Raw genomic sequence first — 19,820 nt, forward strand, 5'->3', positions numbered from 1 at the left:
ATAGAGCGCCAGAACCAGCATCTTCGCCAAGCGAGCGTCCGCTGGGCCTTCGGGCAAAGGAGCCGGACAGTTGATCTGTCCGGACGTCGCCACCCAATCCTATCAAAGATAAGGGAACTTAGATCCCGCATAGAGTCAAACTATGAAAAAACTGATACCCTGTAAAAGGACAAAAACAGCTTACCGCATCAGCGTGATGCTGAGTACTGAATCCGCGATCCTCGACAGCGGATGTGGGAGCCTCGGCGCCCTTGAAAAGCATCCTCCAGGCATCTTCGTACGTCATGTCAAAGAGCCTGTTTAGAGTTTGATGTTGCGCCGGGTCGAACTCCCACAGGTGGAAGGCCTGTCGTTGACACGGGAGGATCAGGCGGATGAGCATAACCTGGACTACGTTGACAAGCTTGAGCTTCTTGTACACCAGGGTTTGGATGCATGTTTGGAGTCCGGTTAGCTCTCCTTTTTTACCCCACAACAGGCCGGTCTCCTTCCAGGAGGTGAGCCGCGTAGGGGGTCCGGACCGAAACTCGGGGCTGCGACCCATTCGGGGTCGCACGGCTCGGTGATGTAAAACCACCCCGATTGCCACCCCTTCAGGGTCTCCACAAAGGAGCCCTCGAGCCACAGGACGTTGGCCATCTTTCCAACCATGGCACCGCCGCACTCCGCCTGGCTGCCGTGCACCACCTTCGGCTTGACGTTGAAGGTCTTTAGCCATAAGCCAAAATGAGGGCGAATGCGTAGGAAAGCCTCGCACATGACGATAAACGCCGAGATGTTGAGGACGAAGTTCAGGGCCAGATCCTGGAAATCCAGGCCGTAGTAGAACATGAGCCCCCGGACAAATGGATGCAGAGGGAAGCCCAGTCCGCGGAGGAAATGGGGGAGAAATACCACCCTCTCATGGGGCCTAGGAGTGGGGATGAGCTGCCCCTTCTCGAGGAGTCGGTGCGCGATGTCGCTGGCCAGATATCCGGCCTTCCTCAGCTTTTTTATGTGTCGTCCGTGATGGAGGAGACCATCCACGTGCCTCCCGCTCCGGACATGACTGGAGAAGGTCGAGGTGGTAGTGGACTTGGGCTCTGGAGCTCGAGTGCACAAGAATGGATAGGCAGAGGAGGTAGAAGGCGTGGGTGAAAAGGTGGATCCTTATCCCCTTATATGGGTTGACGCTCTTATGTGTCCCCACCAACCTGGTAAAACTTGCTTATCTCCAAGTGCCATAATCAAAGGTGCGGTTGGGTTACCCATGCCCGTATTGATGAGAATCCCGAAATGAGGGGACACGATCTCTGCTTCAACAAGAGGTGCCAAGGAAACCGCCTCGCACAACGCGCTGAGGTGGGATAATTAAATGGATAAAGGCTTGGCCGTGGCGTGTCGCACCACGGAATACGTCAGCGGATTAGATTTGTGTTAATATTATTATTCTCTCTATGGCAATATGTGGAAACTTATTTTGCAGAGCCGGACACTATCTTTGTGTTCAAAACCTTCTATGAAGTACTTGGAGGAGGAACCCGCCTTGCAATGCCGAAGACAATTTGCGCCCCGGACTCGTCGTCATTGAAGCCTGGTTCAGGGGCTACTGAGGGAGTCCTGGATTAGGGGGTGTTCGGATAGCCGAACTATACCTTCAGCCGGACTCCTGGACTATGAAGATACAAGATTGAAGACTCCGTCCCGTGTCCGGAAGGGACTTTCCTTGGCGTGGAAGGCATGCTTGGCGATACGGATGTTCAGATCTCCAACCATTGTAACCGACTCTATGTAACCCTAACCCTCTCCGGTGTCTATATAAACCGGAGGGTTTTAGTCCGTAGGACAACATACACATCAACAATCATACCATAGGCTAGCTTCTAGGGTTTAGCCTCTTTGATCTCGTGGTAGATCAACTCTTGTAATACCCATATCATCAATATTAATCAAGTAGGACGTAGGGTTTTACCTCCATCGAGAGGGCCCGAACCTGGGTAATACTTCGTGTCCCCTGCCTCTTGTTACCATCCGGCCTAGACGCACAGTTCGGGACCCCCTACCCGAGATCCGCCAGTTTTGACACCGACACATCCCGATCAGACTCGGCATCTAGGTTACAAGACATCCTCGACAATGGTAAAACAAGTCCAGCAACACCACCCGAACGTGCTAACAAATCCTGATAGGAGCTGCACATATCTCTTTCTCAGAGCACACTCAGATGAGCAATCCGTACAACTAAAACCAGCCCTCGAGTTTCCCCGAGGTGGCGCTGCAAGGGGCTCTAGTTTGGACCAACACTCAGAGGAGCACTGGCCCGGGGGGGGGTTAAAATAATGATGATCCTTGAGTCTGCAGAACCCAAGGGAAAAAGAGGATAGGTGGTGACTAGTAAAACCAATGTTGGACATTGCTGGAGGAGTTTTATTCAAGGCGAACTGTCAAGGGGTTCCCATTATAACCCAACCGCGTAAGGAACGCAAAATCCGGGAACATAACACTGATATGACGGAAACTAGGGCGGCAAGAGTGGAAAAAAACACCAGGCATAGGGCCGAGCCTTCCACCCTTTACCAAGTATATAGATGCATTAATTAAATAAGAGATATTGTGATATCGCAACAATAATATCCATGTTCCAACATGGAACAAACTCCAATCTTCTACTGCAACTAACAACGCTATAAGAGGGGCTGAGCAAAGCGGTAACATAGCCAAACAACGGTTTGCTGGGACAAGGTGGGTTAGAGGCTTGGTTCAACAATATAGGAGGCATGATAAGCAAGTGGTAGGTATCGCAACATAGGCATAGCAAAAGAGCAAGCAACTAGCAAGCAAAGATAGAAGTGATTTCGAGGGTATGGTAATCTTGCCTAAATCCTGCAAGGAAGAAGAACGAGTCCATGAAGACAACATACGGACGTAGTCGAACGGGTCCTCACAAACGCGACGTTAACGGAACCCACCCGAAGAAGCAACACCGGAAAGAAGCACACAACATAGTAAACAACCAACACATGAACATGGTATGATATGCGGGATGCGGTATGTGATGCATATGCATGATTTGGAAACGAATGATTGAACCTGGCCTCAACATGGAAATCCAAGAGTGCCACTGTAAAGGTGAGATGATTTTGGTTGAAATTGATATAAAGATCACGGAATCAGATGCACGGTTTGGAAATGGCAAGCAAAACAAATATGGCACCGGTCTGCGATAAACAGCAAGTAGCCATCTAAATGCAACAAGATAAATATGCTACAGCACTCAAACATGACAACAAGATACATGGTAGGGATCCACTCAAGATGCTTGACAAAAGATGAACAATGAGATACGGCTAATTCATCCATTAACAGGTTCAAACAAGCATGGCAAAAGTGCAAAAGATAACAGGTTTTCAGACATAGTGAAATTAACACAAGTCTGGAATTTATCATCAGGTAGCAATTTTTAGAGCATGAAAACTACATGCTACAGGAACATATCATGGCAAAGAAAGGCATGGCATGAAGCTACTCAAAGCACTTAACAAAAGTCCCTTAGTGACCTTGAGCCAAAAGGGATCAGAAAATGCAATTGCAAGCATGTGAACATTTCAAAAACATAAACAGATTCAGACTTTGTGAAAAACTGGAGCATGCAAAACAGATAACAAGTAGGCATGTTTACGAGCTCGATGCACTCACTACAAAGCATGGCATGACACAATAAACATACACCCATCAAGAATACATGGCATAGGAGCTAGACATGGCAAGAACAACAACATAGCATGCATGGATCAACAACAATAAGCTCGGCAAAATCGCTAACCATGTTAACAATCTGCCAGGAACATTTTATAGCAAAAGTAGAGCTCGATTGACTCAAGCTAGGCTGCTCCATAAATGCAAACAAAGACATGGATGGATAGAGCACCACAATGTTAACAAAACATCCTTACCGATCATCCTCAAAAGAGACACGGATCACTAGGAAACAACATGAACATATGGCATAACAACAAAATCAGGACAAGGACTTGGTGAAATTCTAAGTCCCTGAAATCAGCATTACCGTTTACGCTACTTTGCAAGCTTGTGATAGTCGCCACAAATACCACAAAAATACATGGCGAGCACTTCTGTAAAGATGGCATGGCATATAACGAAACACATGTAGAGCTCAGGGTCATACCATGCACACATTAATCATGGAAAAAATGACAAATGCCATTTGCTGAAATAGATCTGACAAATCCATCACATAGCCCTCTTCCAACGACATTTTGGGAATCAAGATGAGCTCAAATGAAAATGATGCAATGAGATGAAATTATGTACTCGTCGAGACGAACATTTTGATATGCTACACACATGAATCGGAGCCACAGATGATGAGTTATGACATGATGAAAAGAGGCATATGAATCTGAAAATTTCAGGACTTAGAAAAATTTATCACCTCCAGATCTAGGGTTCATCCGGCGCGGAAATCGAGGATCGCCGGAATCCTTGCCGGAGAAGAGGGAGAAGGCTGCCGGAGGGTGGGGGAGCCACCGGGGAGGTGCGCGGAGGCGGGGAACGGGCGGATCCGGCCGCGAGGGCCCCGGATCCGGTCACGGCAGGGGCGGAGGAGCTCCTGGTCACCAGGCAGGGGCGACGGGGTGCTCACCGGCCATGGCGTCGCGGCGGCGGTGGTACCCCGGGTGAAACTCCAGCGATGCAGCAGCGCTGGAGGCCGAGGCGCGTGGGCGGCGGAGGGTCCCAGAATCGCGGGCGTGGCGGCGGCGCTCAGGGAACGCGAGCGGCGATGGTGAGCTCCGGTGAAGGCGGCGCCGGCGATCGGGCGGCTGGGCGGTGGCGCAGGGCGGTCAACGCCTGCGACGGAGACGGCGTGGCGAGGGAGACGCGGGAGGAGGCGCTCGGGCCGCGGCCGCGGCGGGATGGGCTCGCTCGGGCCCCGGATGGGTACCGCGGGCCGGCGCTGTGGAGAGGCGGTGGAGGACAGGTGGCAGCTGTGGATAGGGCGCGGGAGGCGGCGGACGTGTCCGGCCACCGGGCGGACATGTCCGGCAGCGCGGGGACGATGGATCTAGGGTTTCGTTCGCGAATTTTGACGGGGTGCACATATTTATAGGTAGAGGGACCTAGGTGAGTCCAAATGAGGTGCGGTTTTCGGCCACGCGATCATGATCGAATGACCGAGATGATGGAGGAGGTTTTGGTGGGTTTTGGGCCACTTTGGAGGGGTGTTGGGCTGCAACACATATGAGGCCTTTTCGGTCCCTCGGTTAACTATTGGAGTATCAGACAAAGTCCAAATGGTGCGAATCTTGACAGGCGGTCTACCGGTAGTAAACCAAGGCCGCATGGCAAGTCTCGGTCCAATCCGAAAACGTTTAATGCCCGCACACGAAAAGAGGTAGAATGGGACACCGGGTGACATAGGAGCGCCGGATTGCAAAACAGACAACGGGGAAAATGCTCGGATGCATGACACGAACATGTATGCAAATGAAATGCACATGATGACATGATATGTGATGCATGACACGCAAGCAATGACAAGGCAACAACAGCGAATGACTGGAAGACACCTGGCACATCAGTCTCGGGGCGTTACAAGTGGCCCCTACATGTACTCCCCCTACGTGTATGCAACAGTCACACGTACACATGGACGCAAAAACGCGCGCGACACCCTAATGCATGCATGTCCGACCACACGAGGAACACACACGGTGAAGCTCAAGTGCTCAACCTACACATGCATGCACACACATACTCAGTCAAGGTGAGCTAGTGACCATATGAACACCGAAAAATATATATATTGAGTGCAATTTGCGTATTATGAAGTCCACTGACCGTATTTTTACAAATATACAGTGATAGACAGTGTATTTATCTCGTTTGAAATTAAGCCATGTTAGCCGGAGAGGAGGCAGCATGGACTAGCATTACTTTGCTATGTCCCGTCAACTTGCCGAACGAGGAGAAGGTTGCAGGACGGGAGAAGCTTGCGCGCGGTGGCTCGCAGGACAAGGAGACACTTCTGACTAATGCAAGCTCTCCCTCGCTCAGGCGGTGGACGTGCAACAGTTAATTCAGTGTCAGATTGCCAGAAGCATACTACACTATACTACTAGGAACCAGATGGAGGAGCGTCTACACTCTTATTATAATTTTAAAATGTGATAAAGCAATCCTCAACACATTTGGTTCTCTTCGAGGGTTCTTGCATGTGATAATGGAAGTTGATTGCATGGAACACTCGCCACAATTCTCGCTTAATTCTGGCTCATATCCTGTTACAAATAGTAGCGCTCAGTAATATTTCCTCTTTTTTTGTTATTCAGCATGTAAACAGGTCAGCAAACCTTGCGGCGCATCTTCGTGCGAACCGTGCTTGCTGCACTTTGAATGTGGCCGAGAGCTGGCTTGATGAAACACCTTGCTTCCTACTTTTTTTGGCTTCCTAGTGACCAGTGTCTTGGCTGATCGTCCTAAGAATGCTTATATATGAATAAAGCTCTCTCATTTACCCGCAAAAAAGATTAAGCCATATTAATCGGAAAGGAGGGAGTATGGACTAGCACTACTTTTTGGTGTGTCCCGTCAACTCGCAGAACGAGGAGAAGCTTGCAGGACAAGGTGAAGCTCGCTTACGCCTTTTGACTAATGCAACCTACCCTCGGTGGACATGCATCAGTCCATTCGGTGTCAGATTATCAGAGGCATACACTGTAGTACCCAACATGCGGAGTACCATCGTTGTTCGACTTCACGAAGGGGCGAAGAGCCATGTGCAGTACTAGTACGCGTACTTGGTTTTGCACCTTCATACTACTCCACCCTCTGTCACAGTTTACAGGGCACACTTCATTATGATGCATTTCTCTCAATGCATTTCCACCACCAGAGAGACTTTAGACGCGTTTGGTTTAATGCTCAATTAATTAGGGCGTGGTAACCGCAATCAAGTCCACAATTTTCACTCCATGTACTGTACTACTACGGAGTGCATGCATGTGTGTACTCGGGGTGGAAGCACTGCATGAATGTGTGTACGCATTATTCCCTCTAGTAATGGACGCCATGCTATAACTACCAATGCTATTTTTTAGGCCGATCGCTAGTCGCCTTGGTCCCATAGATTTTTTTTCTTTTTTCTGAAGCGCGCTGTATAAACAGTGACGGATGGAGTAGTATGAGCGGAATCAAAGAAGAGCGTATTGATGGTTGCTTCTTCAGAGCAACTTATAGTGGGAAAGGTGGGGCTTATGATTTGACTACTCATTACTCACTATTAATGCGGCGCAACGACCGGGTTGAGTCTCCCATGCGGTTGTGCACTACCCCCTCGGTTCTTAAATATACTCCAGAGTATTTGTCTTTCTAAAATATGTTGAAATCTCTGTTAAGACAAATAGAATATTTAGGAACGGAGGGAGTACACATACGAAGCAAAATGAGTGAATCTACACTCTAAAATATGCCCGTTTGAAATTTGTAAAAAGACAAATATTTAGGAACGAAGGAGTATAATTTCGTGCATGGCACATGGACCCGGATGATGAAGAGGCTTCTGGCAATGCTATCAAGCTTCCATCATTTGTTTACATAATTGACGTACTATACAAATAATTTTCCAGCGACATGAAATTGCACAATGGTCTGAGCTTTCAACTTTTGTTTCGCGTGTCTTGCCATCGATGCTCTTTCGGAAACAATAAGAAACTAACTTCCTTGCTAATGCATGTCAATTATTAGCAGATCAGAGCTAATAATTACATCACAACTGAAGACAAAGTTGTGAGAAGCTGTTAAATTAAAATTGATCCATGCTTTCATTGGCAGCAACGTCCCCCCAGCTCTGTCTAAATCAACAAGGCATGTTGGGAAAAAAAGTAGCTGTCTGGAGCATGCAACATTCTGATCATTTTGTGCAGTTCCACTAAAATAGAGCTGAGCGTCCCTATTCCAAAGATATCAAGTGTGATTACGATAATAGAGGACTGCTGATGAAACAATAAACACACAAATAGAAGCCGGTCACCTTTGCGGTCTCTCTTAAGACTAACTAGTTGGAGAAGATTAGGCTCAGAGTTGGATGAGGAGGATAGAGCAAAACCAATCTCCCTTTGTGCAGTCGCGCTGAAATGTAGAGACGTTGCCCGTGTGACATTTTAGTACAACTGCACAAAACACTCTTAAGAAAAAAGTGATTTGTGCAGTTCACCAAAAGGTCGCAATAGCAATGAGGTGAAATGGATAGCCCTGTTTGCAAAAAAGAGGTATAAAGGAAACAATTACTGGCCAATAACAGTTGATGACACGTGCGACGACCAAAAAAGAAGCATATTCCTTGTCCTAAGGGAAGATAACAACACGGTTGTGTTTGTCTAGAATGGTGTGAGGACGAGAATGCAATATGGAAAGTACGCCGCACGAGCTACGTTTTGGGCAAAGAACTATGGAAGATCCACATGCAGCGACGTGGGAAAATAGGCAGTGGAGCAAGGCCGGAGGGGATACCTGGAGGTCGTCGGGATGTAACTAGGTGAGCGGCGGCGGGCGGAATCTGCGAGCAGGTGGCGTAGGCCCTGCCGCTCCGGAGCTTGGTCAGAGAGAACGGCATGTACCGCAGATCGGGACATGCTGCCTCGGCACCGTCGAACGGAGAAACGATGCACTTGCTTCCTTTCCCCCGGCGGACAGGATGCGGCCGAATCAGTGAGCAATGGTGAGAGAGAGAGGCCACCGCACTCCCTTTCCCCTGGCGGACGAGATGCAGCCGGATCAGTGACCAACGGTGAGAGAGAGAGGCCACCGCACTCCCTTTCCCCCGGCGGACGGGATGCGGCCGGATCAGTGACCAATGGTGAGAGAGAGAGACGCCACCGGAGCCTTGTGTGAGATACTCTGAAGAGCGGACTACCTTTTCCTCCATAAAAATCGTTTTATATTCTGTGTACGTGCCATTGAGCGCTATAACTTTATTTAAAAATAACGTGGCAACGCGTCAAGTCGAACTTTGTTTCGTGCACGCGTGGTACACGACCTCCCTAGGTAAATAACTGCTATAGGCATTCAAATTAGCACGTGGGCTGCCATTTCATAAAGAAATGAGCTCCACCGTGTACCCGCGTGGGTGTGGCTGGGCACGAAGCGTGAGTACATGCACGGTGCACCTATTCTCTTCTTGTATACGTACACCACCTACATGGGGTTGTGTGAGAGAGATACAAACCTAGAGAGATATAGTGTGTGGGTTCTTGAGAGTTTGTTTGGGGGGGGGGGTTAATCAAAAAATTTAACATATGCAATGTGTGTGAAATAGAGTCCTGGATATAACATATATATAGAGGGGCGATCCACGAGAAGAGAGTGGAGGTATCATCGGCTTGAGGTGTCTATAGAATCAAAGAGAGGGATGATGTGTGTGTGTGTGCACGCGCGATCGATAAAGAGTGCCATCGAATTTGTGTGTGCCCACGTCAAAGATATAGAGTGGCTGGCCTACTGGAATGTGAGATGGGACATGTGCAGTTTGTCTCTGTGGCATGGATACCTACCTGCAGCGCTCGACTATCGTTGTGTGGTGGGGGAAGAGGGAGGCCCAATTAACTATAGAGGTACAATGGCTGGTATATGTGTGGAGGAGGAGAGAGGCCTACCTCATGTATTAAGGAGATCGATCTGCCTCATGTATTAAGGGAGATCGATCGACATCCATGCATATGTGCAGGAGACGAATAAGGTTGGGAGAGAGGCAGAGCTAGAGTGTTGGAGGGGGTGGTAGTGGAGTTGCTTCTAACAAATGGTGGGATAGGCTTGCTAGACAAACGGAGGGCACGCCCGCAATATCAATAAGAGAGGAGATGGCTGCTTGTTGCCTGTGCACGTGCGTGTGAGAGACGGGTCAGGAGGCATGCACGAATGATGAGGGGGGACGAAGTGGCTGTGGTAAGCAGAAGTAACTACAGAGGAAGATCAATCACCCTTTGTAAGAGAAAGGAGAGACATAACTTGTGAGGTACATCGATCGGTGGGGGGTAGTTAAAGTCGATCTAGGTATATCTTGGGAGATCGATCTGTATACATGCATGTGTGTGTTCGAAGAAAATGAGGCACGAGGAGAAGGATAGAGAGAGGGATGCATGTAGGAGGTGGTACGAGAGGCATACTATATCGAGGGGGAGGAGTGTGCGAGTACGAGAACGATGAAAAGAGTGGTGGGAGTGAGGCATGGATGGTGACAAGAGAAGAGGGGAAGCTTGTGTTTGTGCTAGGCACATCTGGCTAGAGAGGCATATCGATCGATGTGTGCCATAAAGAAGGAGCTGGGGGCCTACACACACCGTGGGTGAACGACCTGAAGTGAAAACACGAATTTGCGCGATGGAGCTAGAGAATGCTGAGGGAGGGTGAGAGGGATGCGGGCGTGTGCATGCACAAGAGGAAGTTAGCGCTAGCTACAAAGATAAGAGGGTTGTGTGGGTGTAAAAGACGAATAGAGATCATATATACTTCATTATAAAAAGCGAATTCGGATATTTGAAGAATTTATCATAGTGTTTAAAACCGACGGATGTGTGAATATATATAACGGTGATAAACATGGTGTGGTTATGAACATGGTATACTACATTTAATATATTTTATCTCTACTCTTATAAAAAAACGGAGTTGTTGATGATGGTGTGCCTGCCATCCTGCATTATAGGCCATCTGATTTCTATCTGGCGGATAGCAAGGAAACTTTGATGGTTGAAGTTGGCAACAATCATGATTGTAGATTCTTATTGAAATAGAGAAACGAATTCAAATTTAGTTCGAATTGCAGCGGTAGTATAGACATTTGGAATGCACTAAAATGTTGGTATGATTAGGTTACATGCATTATACAACAAGCGAAAAAATTTAATCAGACATAACATGGATTCATACTCCCTCCTTCCATCTACATAGGGCGTAATGAGATTTTTAAGACCGCCTTTGACTATTGACAAGATTAATAGTACATTGTTGGGATTCGTAGCAGAAATTTAAAATTTTCTACGCATCACCAAGATCAATCTAAGGAGTAATCTAGCAACGAGGGGAAGGAGAGTGCATCTACATACCCTTGTAGATCGCTAAGCTGAAGCGTTGCAAGAACGTGGATGAAGGAGTCGTACTCATAGCGATTCAGATCGCGGTTGATTCCGATCTAAGCGCCGAACAACGGCGCCTCTGCGTTCAACACACGTACAGCCCGGGAACGTTCCTCCTTCTTGATCCAGCAAGGGGAGAGGCGAAGTTGAGGGAGAACTCTAGCAGCACGACGGCGTGGTGGTGGAGCTTGTGGTATTCCTGCAGGTCTTCGCCAAGCTCTACGGAGGAGGAGGAAGAGTTGGAGGAGGGAGGGCTGCGCCAGGGAAAGAGGTGCGGCTGCCCTCCCACCCCTCCACTATATATAGGGGCAAGGGGAGAAGGGGAGGCGCCCTAGGGTTTTCCCTAGGGGGCGGCGGCCAGGCAGATTGGATCTCCCTAGGGAAAATCTTAGGGAGACTTGTCCCCCAAGCCAAGCAGGTGGAGGCTTGCCTCCCAAGCCAGGTGGAGGCGCCCCACCTCCCCATGTAACGTGGGAAAGGGTGTGGGGGGCGCACCACCCCTTAGTGGGCTGGTTTGCCCCTTCCCCTTTGGCCCATGAGGCCCTCCAACACTTGCCGGGGCTCCCGAAACACCTTTCGGTCATGCTGGCCATAGCCTGATACGCCCGGAACACTTCCGGACTCCAATACCCTTCGTCCAATATATCGATCTTCACCGTCGGACCATTCCAGAACTCCTCGTGATGTCCGGGATCTCATCCGGGACTCCGAACTACCTTCGGTAACCACATACTATTTCCCATAACAACTCTAGCGTCACCAAACCTTACGTGTGTAGACCCTACGGGTTCGGGAACCATACAGACATGACCGAGATACCCCTCCGGCCAATAACCAATAGCGGGATCTGGATACCCATATTGGCTCCCACATGTTCCATGATGATCTCATCGGATGAACCACGATGTCAAGGATTCAGTCAATCCCGTATTCAATTCCCTTTGTCTATCGGTACGATACTTGCCCGAGATTCGATCGTCGGTATCCCTATACCTTGTTCATTCTCGTTACCGGCAAGTCTCTTTACTCATTCCGTAACACATCATCCCATGATCAACTCCTTGGTCACATTGTGCACATTATGATGATGTCCTACCGAGTGGGCCTTGAGATACCTCTCCGTTTACACGGAGTGACAAATCCCAGTCTCGATTCGTGCGAACTCAACAGACACTTTTGGAGATACCTGTAGTGTACCTTTATATCCACCCAGTTACGTTGTGACGTTTGGCACACCCAAAGCACTCCTACGGTATCCGGGAGTTGCACAATCTCATGGTCTAAGGAAATGATACTTGACATTAGAAAAGCTTTAGCAAACGAACTACACGATCTTGTGCTAGGCTTAGGATTGGGTCTTGTCCATCACATCATTCTCCTAATGATGTGATCCCGTTATCAACGACATCCAATGTCCATGGTCAGGAAACCGTAACCATCTATTGATCAACGAGCTAGTCAACTAGAGGCTTACTAGGGACATGGTGTTGTCTATGTATCCACACATGTATCTGAGTTTCCTATCAATACAATTCTAGCATGGATAATAAACAATTATCATGAACAAGGAAATATAATAATAACCAATTTATTATTGCCTCTAGGGTATTGTCGGCGTTCTGGGAACGGGGGTCCCCAGACTTGCCTGCCTGCGACCTACGGCGTGGCTCAACGGGGGCCCAGCACGGCCCGTCTTCACCAACACAAACTCAAGACCCTCGCGAGGGGCCAAGCCTCGCGGGGCGGATGACACGGAGCTTCCTCAGGCACGGCCTCGTCAGGCTGGCTCACGAGGAGGCAGAGAGATCAAGGTGGGGTACCTCGCGAGGTGTCCGTGACGCAAGCCATGACGACTCAGGGCGCCAGGCGGGTGCCAGCCCGTGCAGCGTCCTCCTTTCCTCTTTGGTGCATCAGGCAAAGGTTTCCATTTCGGTCAACGAGACCAAGACCAGGAGGACTACGAGATGGAGGTTACCATGGAGCCCAAGACGGCGTCATCACCACAGCTTTGCGCAGGCGAAGACTACTTTTGTCAGGATAGCTGATACTTGCTGTCCCCTTTCAAATTAGCCCGCCATTGTTGGCTCCCTTCCCGCTCAATATTTGGGAAGAGGACCAGGGCCTCTATAAATAGGACCAGCCACCCACAGAGCAAAAGGGAGGTTTTTTGGGTGGTAGGAAGAAAGAGGCTCGTTAGAGAGGCTAGAAGCAGAGAGAAAGAGAGAGAGAGAGAAAGGTGGCTGAACTCCTCCCTACAGTTCATCGCCCCAGCGAAGAATAGACCCTCGCGAGGCTATTCTTCCTTGTATTGTTCGTCATCATCAGCCCAAGAGGCAATCCACACACCACACACTGGAGTAGGGTATTACGCCACAACGGTGGCCCGAACCAGTATAAGCCCTGTGTCCCTTGTGTTGTTCTTTTCATAGCTTTGATCCTAGTGTGGCGGAGGGGTGCAGGAAGGTAGGAGGTGAAATCTCTGCGCGCACCCCAGTGTTCGAACCTCAAGGGTCTGCTAGAACCCAAAATCCGACATTTGGCGCGCCAGGTAGGGGTGCGTCGGAATTCGTCTTCCACCGCCCCGCTCTCCTCCGAAATCACGCTCATGTCTGACGCACGTCGGGCCCGCACGGAGCGCCGGGCCGCCCTCGCTTCCCGCGTCACCCAGAAAGCCCCTATCGGCGGGCGTCCTCACTGTTCCCCGTCACCTGCCATCAACGCCGCCACCGGTCCGGCGGGGGACAAGCAGCAAGCATCGTCTCAGCATCCATCCGTGTGCCAAGACGGCCGCACAGCGACTCCCTCGCTCGCCCCAGCTGGATCTTCGTCCCGCGCGCTCCGCGCGCCCATTGAGGCTCGGGCTGCACTCATCGCGGCGAACGAGCTCCTGCGCTACCGTCCCGTCGACGACGTTTACGAAGAATGGCTCGGCCGCGTCGCCGAGCTCGTCCGCGCTGCAGGGGGTTCTTTCGCGCCGTCCGTTCCGCTGCACCGCACCCCGCCCCGCGCGGGCGACGAGGCTCCGGCGGCGCCCCGGCCGCCTCCTCCCCAAGAAGACGCCATGGCTCCAAGGCGCGTGGCCCCTGGGCGGAACCCGCTCTGTCAGGTGCCAACGCGTCATGAGCAGAGCTGCCAAGAAGTCCCTCGCCCGCCAGAAGCTGCCCGGGCGCTCCCTGCTCCAGCACGTCGCGACCATCCTCCTGCTCCGGCGCGTGGGGACATGCAAGACCAGGCTCTCCATCACCCAAGGCCTCCCGTGGCCATGGCAGGCTGCCGCGCCTACACCACCGAGCTGCGCAGCGTCGCGTGGCCAGGCAAGTTCAAGCCGGACCTGCCTCCTCGCTATGACGGCACGGCCGACCCGGCGGAGTTCCTCCAGCTCTACGAGCTGGGCATCGAAGCTGCCAACGGAGACGAGAAGTTCATGGCGAACTGGTTTCCCATGGCGCTCAAGGACGGGGCCCGCACCTAGCTCCTGAACCTGGCTTCAGGCACAATCTCCTCCTGGGAAGAGATGCGCACCCGCTTCATCGCCAACTTCCAAGGTACTCGCGACCGGCCACCCGCCGTGAGCGACATGCGCCGCGTCAAGCAACAACCCGGGGAGACCCTGCAGAAGTACATCCAGCGCTTCATCTCAGCCTTCTCCGACGGCGTGCGCGACGTCAAGATGAAGGAGGAGCTGGCGAAGCATGAAGACCTGTGCACTTCTTTGGAGCTGTTCAACTTGGCGAACAAGTGCGCCAGGGCTAAGGAAGGGCGTCTCTCCCTCCTTGAGCTGCCTGCCGCAGACCTAGAAGAGAAGAAGCTCAAGGCCAAGGAAGTGAAGCGCAAGGGGGCTGCCGTGCTCGCGGCAGAACTAGACACCAAGCAGGGCAGAAATCAGCCCGAACCTCCCAAGGGAAGCCGGTACTGCGTGTACCATGACCTCCACACCCACAACACCAGCGAATGCCAAGAACTCCGAGCCGTGCGTGAAGGAAGGATCGGCCGTCGCCCTGACCGTGGTGACCTGGGATACGGCCGAGGAGGAGGAAGGAACGCAGGGCGCTGGGAAGACCATGGCCCCCACCAGGGGTGGCGCGACCAACCTCGTGAGGATCGCTGGCATGACCCACCTCGTGAGGGAGGCTGGAGGGATCAGCCTCGCGAGGATCGCCTGCAAGGCAACGCAGGCCTCCCACCGCTGTCGCCGCAGCCAAGGAGAAACAAGGACCGCCATCAGGACGAGGAGGCTGGGGGCTTCCAGGAGCCGCGCGCGATCGCCTGCATCCTGGGCGGAGCTCAGGCCCCAGCCTCTCAGCGCATCTTCAAGCAGTTCGCCCGCGAAGTGAATGCAGCCCTCCCCAGGCTCGAAGCCACGCGCCCTCTCAGGTGGTCGGCGTGCGCCGTCACCTTCAGCTCAGCAGATCAACTCAAGTGTGCGGCTACAGCCGGAGTCCTCCCGATGCTTTGTTACCCAATCATCAGCAACGTGGTGGTCACCAAGACCCTCATCAATGGCGGGGCAGGGCTCAACGTCCTGTCCGTAGAGACGTTCAACAACCTCCAAGTGCCCTACAGCCAGCTTCAGCCAACCAAGCCCTTCTCCGGTATCACCGACGGCTCCACGGTCCCGATCAGGCAGGTCCGCCTCCCTGTCACCTTCGGGGCACGCGACAACTACCACACCGAGCTCATCGACTTCGACGTCGCACACATCCGCCTGCCGTACAATGCCATCCTCGGGTACCCGGCGCTGGCCAAGTTCATGGCCGTGACTCACCACGGCTACAACGTCCTCAAGATGCCAGGAAGCGGCGGAGTCATCACGGTGCCCTGTGAAGAGAAGGACGCAGTGTGTTCCCTGGAGCGAGCCTTTCAGGCCGGATCACTGGAAGACCCGGATCGCGGAAGCAGGAGGCTTCCCGATGCCACCCCCAAGAAGAAGAAGACATCGTCCGGCCTGGCCCCTCAGGAGGTAGGCCCCTCTGGGCCCATGCCTGCCCAGGGGGAACCTCCTTCCATCGCATAGGAAAGCGCGCCCGGCGCCCTCCTCAGGTAGGGCTCAGGGGCTCTCCCCTGGAGGGCCACCGACCTAGCAAGGGTCACGAGGGAGGCGCTAGGGCACCACATGGAGGCGTGTTTCGAAGTACGTTTCCCTCAAGAAGGAGCAAGGCAAGGAGATCCAGACCCACAGGAGTTCATCAGCTAGGCCATTTAGGAGCTACAGGAGTCCAGAGTCATGAGAGGCGCCCGCCGCCTACCGACAATGGCTCCCCATCCAGGCGAGGATGGCGGGCTGTGCGTCTGCGTCGACGTACCAGGGCTCAACCAAGTCACCTCCCTGGAGTGCCTCTGGCCCTCGCGAGTGGGGCGCTACGGAGGTCCACCCCACAGTTACGTTCGCATGCCTTACGGCTTGCCGAGCGCGGCTGACGCGTACCAGCGCCTCATGAGGGGCATCACGGAGGCACAAGAGGCTAGGTGCTTCGCAGCCCTGGCGGAGATGAAGATGGCCCGCGAGGAACCGCCAGCGCCTCCGGAGCCTCCCAAGGCCCCTAGGCCTGGGGGCTCATGAGGATCGGCTTCCGCAGCCCACCGAGCCGGCTACACCAACGCCCCTTCGTCTTCAGCGTCATCAGGTGACATCTTTCAAGTTTCACTTCCCGCTGGGAGCGCCCCCAGGGCTGCGTTATTCCTAGGCCGCGTGGGTCCATCCCTGCGGCGTGTATCCCTTTTATTTCGCGTCGTTAGCTTACCTAGTTGGGGGCGCCCCTCGGGCTGCATGATCGCCAAGCCGCTCGGCCAGGCTCGGCGGCACGTACCCCTTTTGTGTTCATTTCCGGTTATGCTTTAGAACTGCCATGCTTGATTATTTGATGCAGGTCCGTGGCGCCTCCTCTTCTCCATGTTGACCACTTGCACGTTAAAGGGGGGTACCTGAGCATCGTGACTCAGGGCTCTTACTGGCTCTCCAGCCCTCACCCTCTGGCCTTGACCACGGCATCGCGACCTATAATACCGGCGACGGCTGAGACCAGCTTGAGGGCTGGGACCCGAGGACGTAGAGTGCAGGCATCTAACCGAACTTGCAGGGACACAACACAAGATAAGGCCCAGTGCCAGGCGCAACCCGCCTAGAGGTAGGGCCCCATGAGTCCCGCGCTGGCTCACGGGTGCCCAGATACACCTCGCCAGGCTCTACCGTGCCAGCCACGTGTCAGGGCGGGGCTGTACACGCCCCGGGGGCTCCTCCCGGAGGGGGGCCCCCTCCCACGCACCAGTGGAAGCACCATGCTCCGTGCCGGCTAACGACACTGACGAGGAGCAGTTATGCCCGTACTCATACGGAAGCGCTATGCTCCGCGCTGGTGATAAAAAACTGAGGGTGGCCTCTGGGCCGCATCAACCTCAGGGAGCCCAGTGCTCAGTGTCTAGCCTCATCGCAACGCCTCCCCTCGGGAGTGCCGCGCAAGGGGGCTGGGCACGGGGGCTGCGCCAGGGTCACGCCCAGACGCACGCCGCCCAGCCAGGTCCCCACGGGCCTGGTTCGTCGCGCGCCTCTCCCCGAGCGGAGCCAAGGTATGAAGGCCGTTTGAGCGTCAAGGGGGACTCCCGAGCATCGCGACTCAGGAGCCTAACTGGTCACGTAGCCCCTCACTCCTTGGTCCCGTCCTGGTTTCAGATCGGGGCTATTGCTGGGTGAGGGACGCGCGGGGTCGGGCTCTGCAGACGTAGGACGGAGGATCCACCCACATCACACCTCTCTACTTGCTGTTCGTGCGCTAAGGGGGACTCCTGAGCATCGCGACTCAGGAGCCTAACTTGTCACGTAGCCCCTCACTCCTTGGTCCCGTCCTGGTTTCCGGTCGGGGCTATTGCTGGGCGAGGTATGCGCGGGGCCGGGCTCTGCCGGCGTAGAACGTAAGCAAGTAGGAAGGAAAACACAAATTTCAAAGGAATTCTAAAGCAAATATTGCATTCCACACTGTTATCCCAATATCAGGCGCAAGTTTAAACGCCTCCCCGAGGCATGATACATGTGCAGGAATTAAAAGGAGGACAGGAGCCATGATGGAGTCACTTGGCGGCGGGGGAGCAGCGCAGCGTGGGTTCGCCTCAAGGAGCAGCGGGGTCGGCAACGCCTTGGCCCGGCTTGGTGCTGAAGGCCCGGAACTTCCCCAGCAGAGCCTCTGCGCGACCCTTCATGGCCTCGGCAGCAGCCGCCGCACGCTTGCCCCTCACGGGCTCCAGCAGGCTGTCGAGGTCGAACCCGGGATCGCGAAGGTGGATGTGGGTGAGAACCCGCGTCAGTGCTGCAGAAGACAGAACATGCGCCTCGGCCTTGGCCGTGGGGCCGATGCCAAGGGCGACATCTTCAAGAGCGTGGACCAAGAAGGGAAGCAGCTTGGCGGGGCCGTCCTCGGCGCCGGCTACCGGGCTCTCCAGGCCGCTGTCGTAAAGCGTCCTCAGCGAGGAGCGAGCCTTCGCCTCCAGCTCCGTGAAGGCCGCGCGGTCTTCGGCGAGGACCAAGGCCTTGCCGTCCAGCTCGGCCTTCGTCGCCCCCAATTCCTGCTCCAGCGCGCCTAGGCGGCCGCGGCGTTTCTTGAGATTGGCCTCCCGGCCCTCGACAGCCGCCTCGCGAGCCTTCACGCCTTCTTCCTGCTCTTGGCGAAGGCGAACCTCTTTCGCGAGCTGATCCCGTAGGCCCTACAGCTCGTCCTCCAGCACCTTGCAGTGACCACGGACGTCGACCAACTCTCCCATGGCTCATCGCGAGCAGCCTTCGCCTCAAGGACGGCCTGCTTCTCCTTGTCGCATGCCGTCGAGGCCTGACCAGCGGCGCCCGAATCGAAGCGTCGGAGCGAACCCATCCAAAAACCAGCTCCAAGCGCCCGACCACCAGGCGAGGGTCGGCACCGAGAAGATCCTGCCGCAGCTGGTCCAGCTCAGCAACAGCGCGGTCCAGAACGGTGGAAGGAGTCGGGAAGATAGCAGCCGGTGGAGTGGGAGGAGAAGGCGGCAGCACGGCCACAGCATCCTGAGGCGGAGTCTGCCGCGCCCCGACAGCTGTAGCAGCGGCGGCAAACGGGGGCACCTCGGGAGCCACTTGGGCCGTGGGGGCTGAGCTCGACCCAGCCGGCTCAGTCAGACCATGCGAGGACGACCGGGCGGGAGAAGCTTGCGCGTCGCGCTCACCCTCCTTCAGGGGCGATGTCACGAACGGAACCTCAGGAGCCCCCTTTGACTTCTTTGCTGCGGGCGCCAACGTATCCAAAGATGCGGACGTCAAGCCTCAGAAGCAGAGCAAGAGATAAAGACAAGAATCAAATGCTTACGGGTCGTTGCCAGTGAGCTCAAGCGGCCTCCGGCCAAACTTGAAGCTTGAAAGCCGGCTGGAAGGGTCAACCTCGGGAAGCTTGGAGGCGGAAGGTGCGTCTGCGGTTCGCCCCGGGGCCGGGGGAGACCCGCGGGAGATCAGCCCGGTCCTGTCCTTCTTCGGGATCGGGGGCGAGCTCCCGCCGTCCTGCTCATCGTCGTCTTCATCGTCATCCTCGTCGTCATCGTTCAGAGAGAGGCGGAGAACGCGGGACCTGCACCGGGGGAGGGGAGCCCTCGACTCTCCGTCAGTCGCCTCGGAGTCAGGCCCTTTTCCACGCTCCCCTCCTTCTTCCTCTTCGCTGGAGTCGCCGGAGGGCACGTCCACCG

The 19,820-nt window shown here is 53.9% G+C and overlaps 1 protein-coding gene across 1 annotated transcript in view; it reads right to left on the reverse strand.

Moving 5' to 3' along the window:
* Positions 1-4,447: 4,447 nt before the first annotated feature.
* The window catches only part of LOC147972903 (uncharacterized), an 84,226-nt gene continuing 68,853 nt past the window's right edge, over positions 4,448-19,820 (reverse strand). The window contains exon 2 of the mRNA XM_087524499.1: positions 4,448-4,954. Within this exon, the coding sequence (XP_087380625.1) occupies positions 4,448-4,954 (507 nt within the window). The remainder of the gene's footprint in view (positions 4,955-19,820) is intronic.

This window comes from Triticum urartu, chromosome 5A, assembly GCF_056163025.1.
Source record: "Triticum urartu cultivar PI428250 chromosome 5A, HENAU_Tu73, whole genome shotgun sequence".
NCBI classification, from domain to species: domain Eukaryota; kingdom Viridiplantae; phylum Streptophyta; class Magnoliopsida; order Poales; family Poaceae; genus Triticum; species Triticum urartu.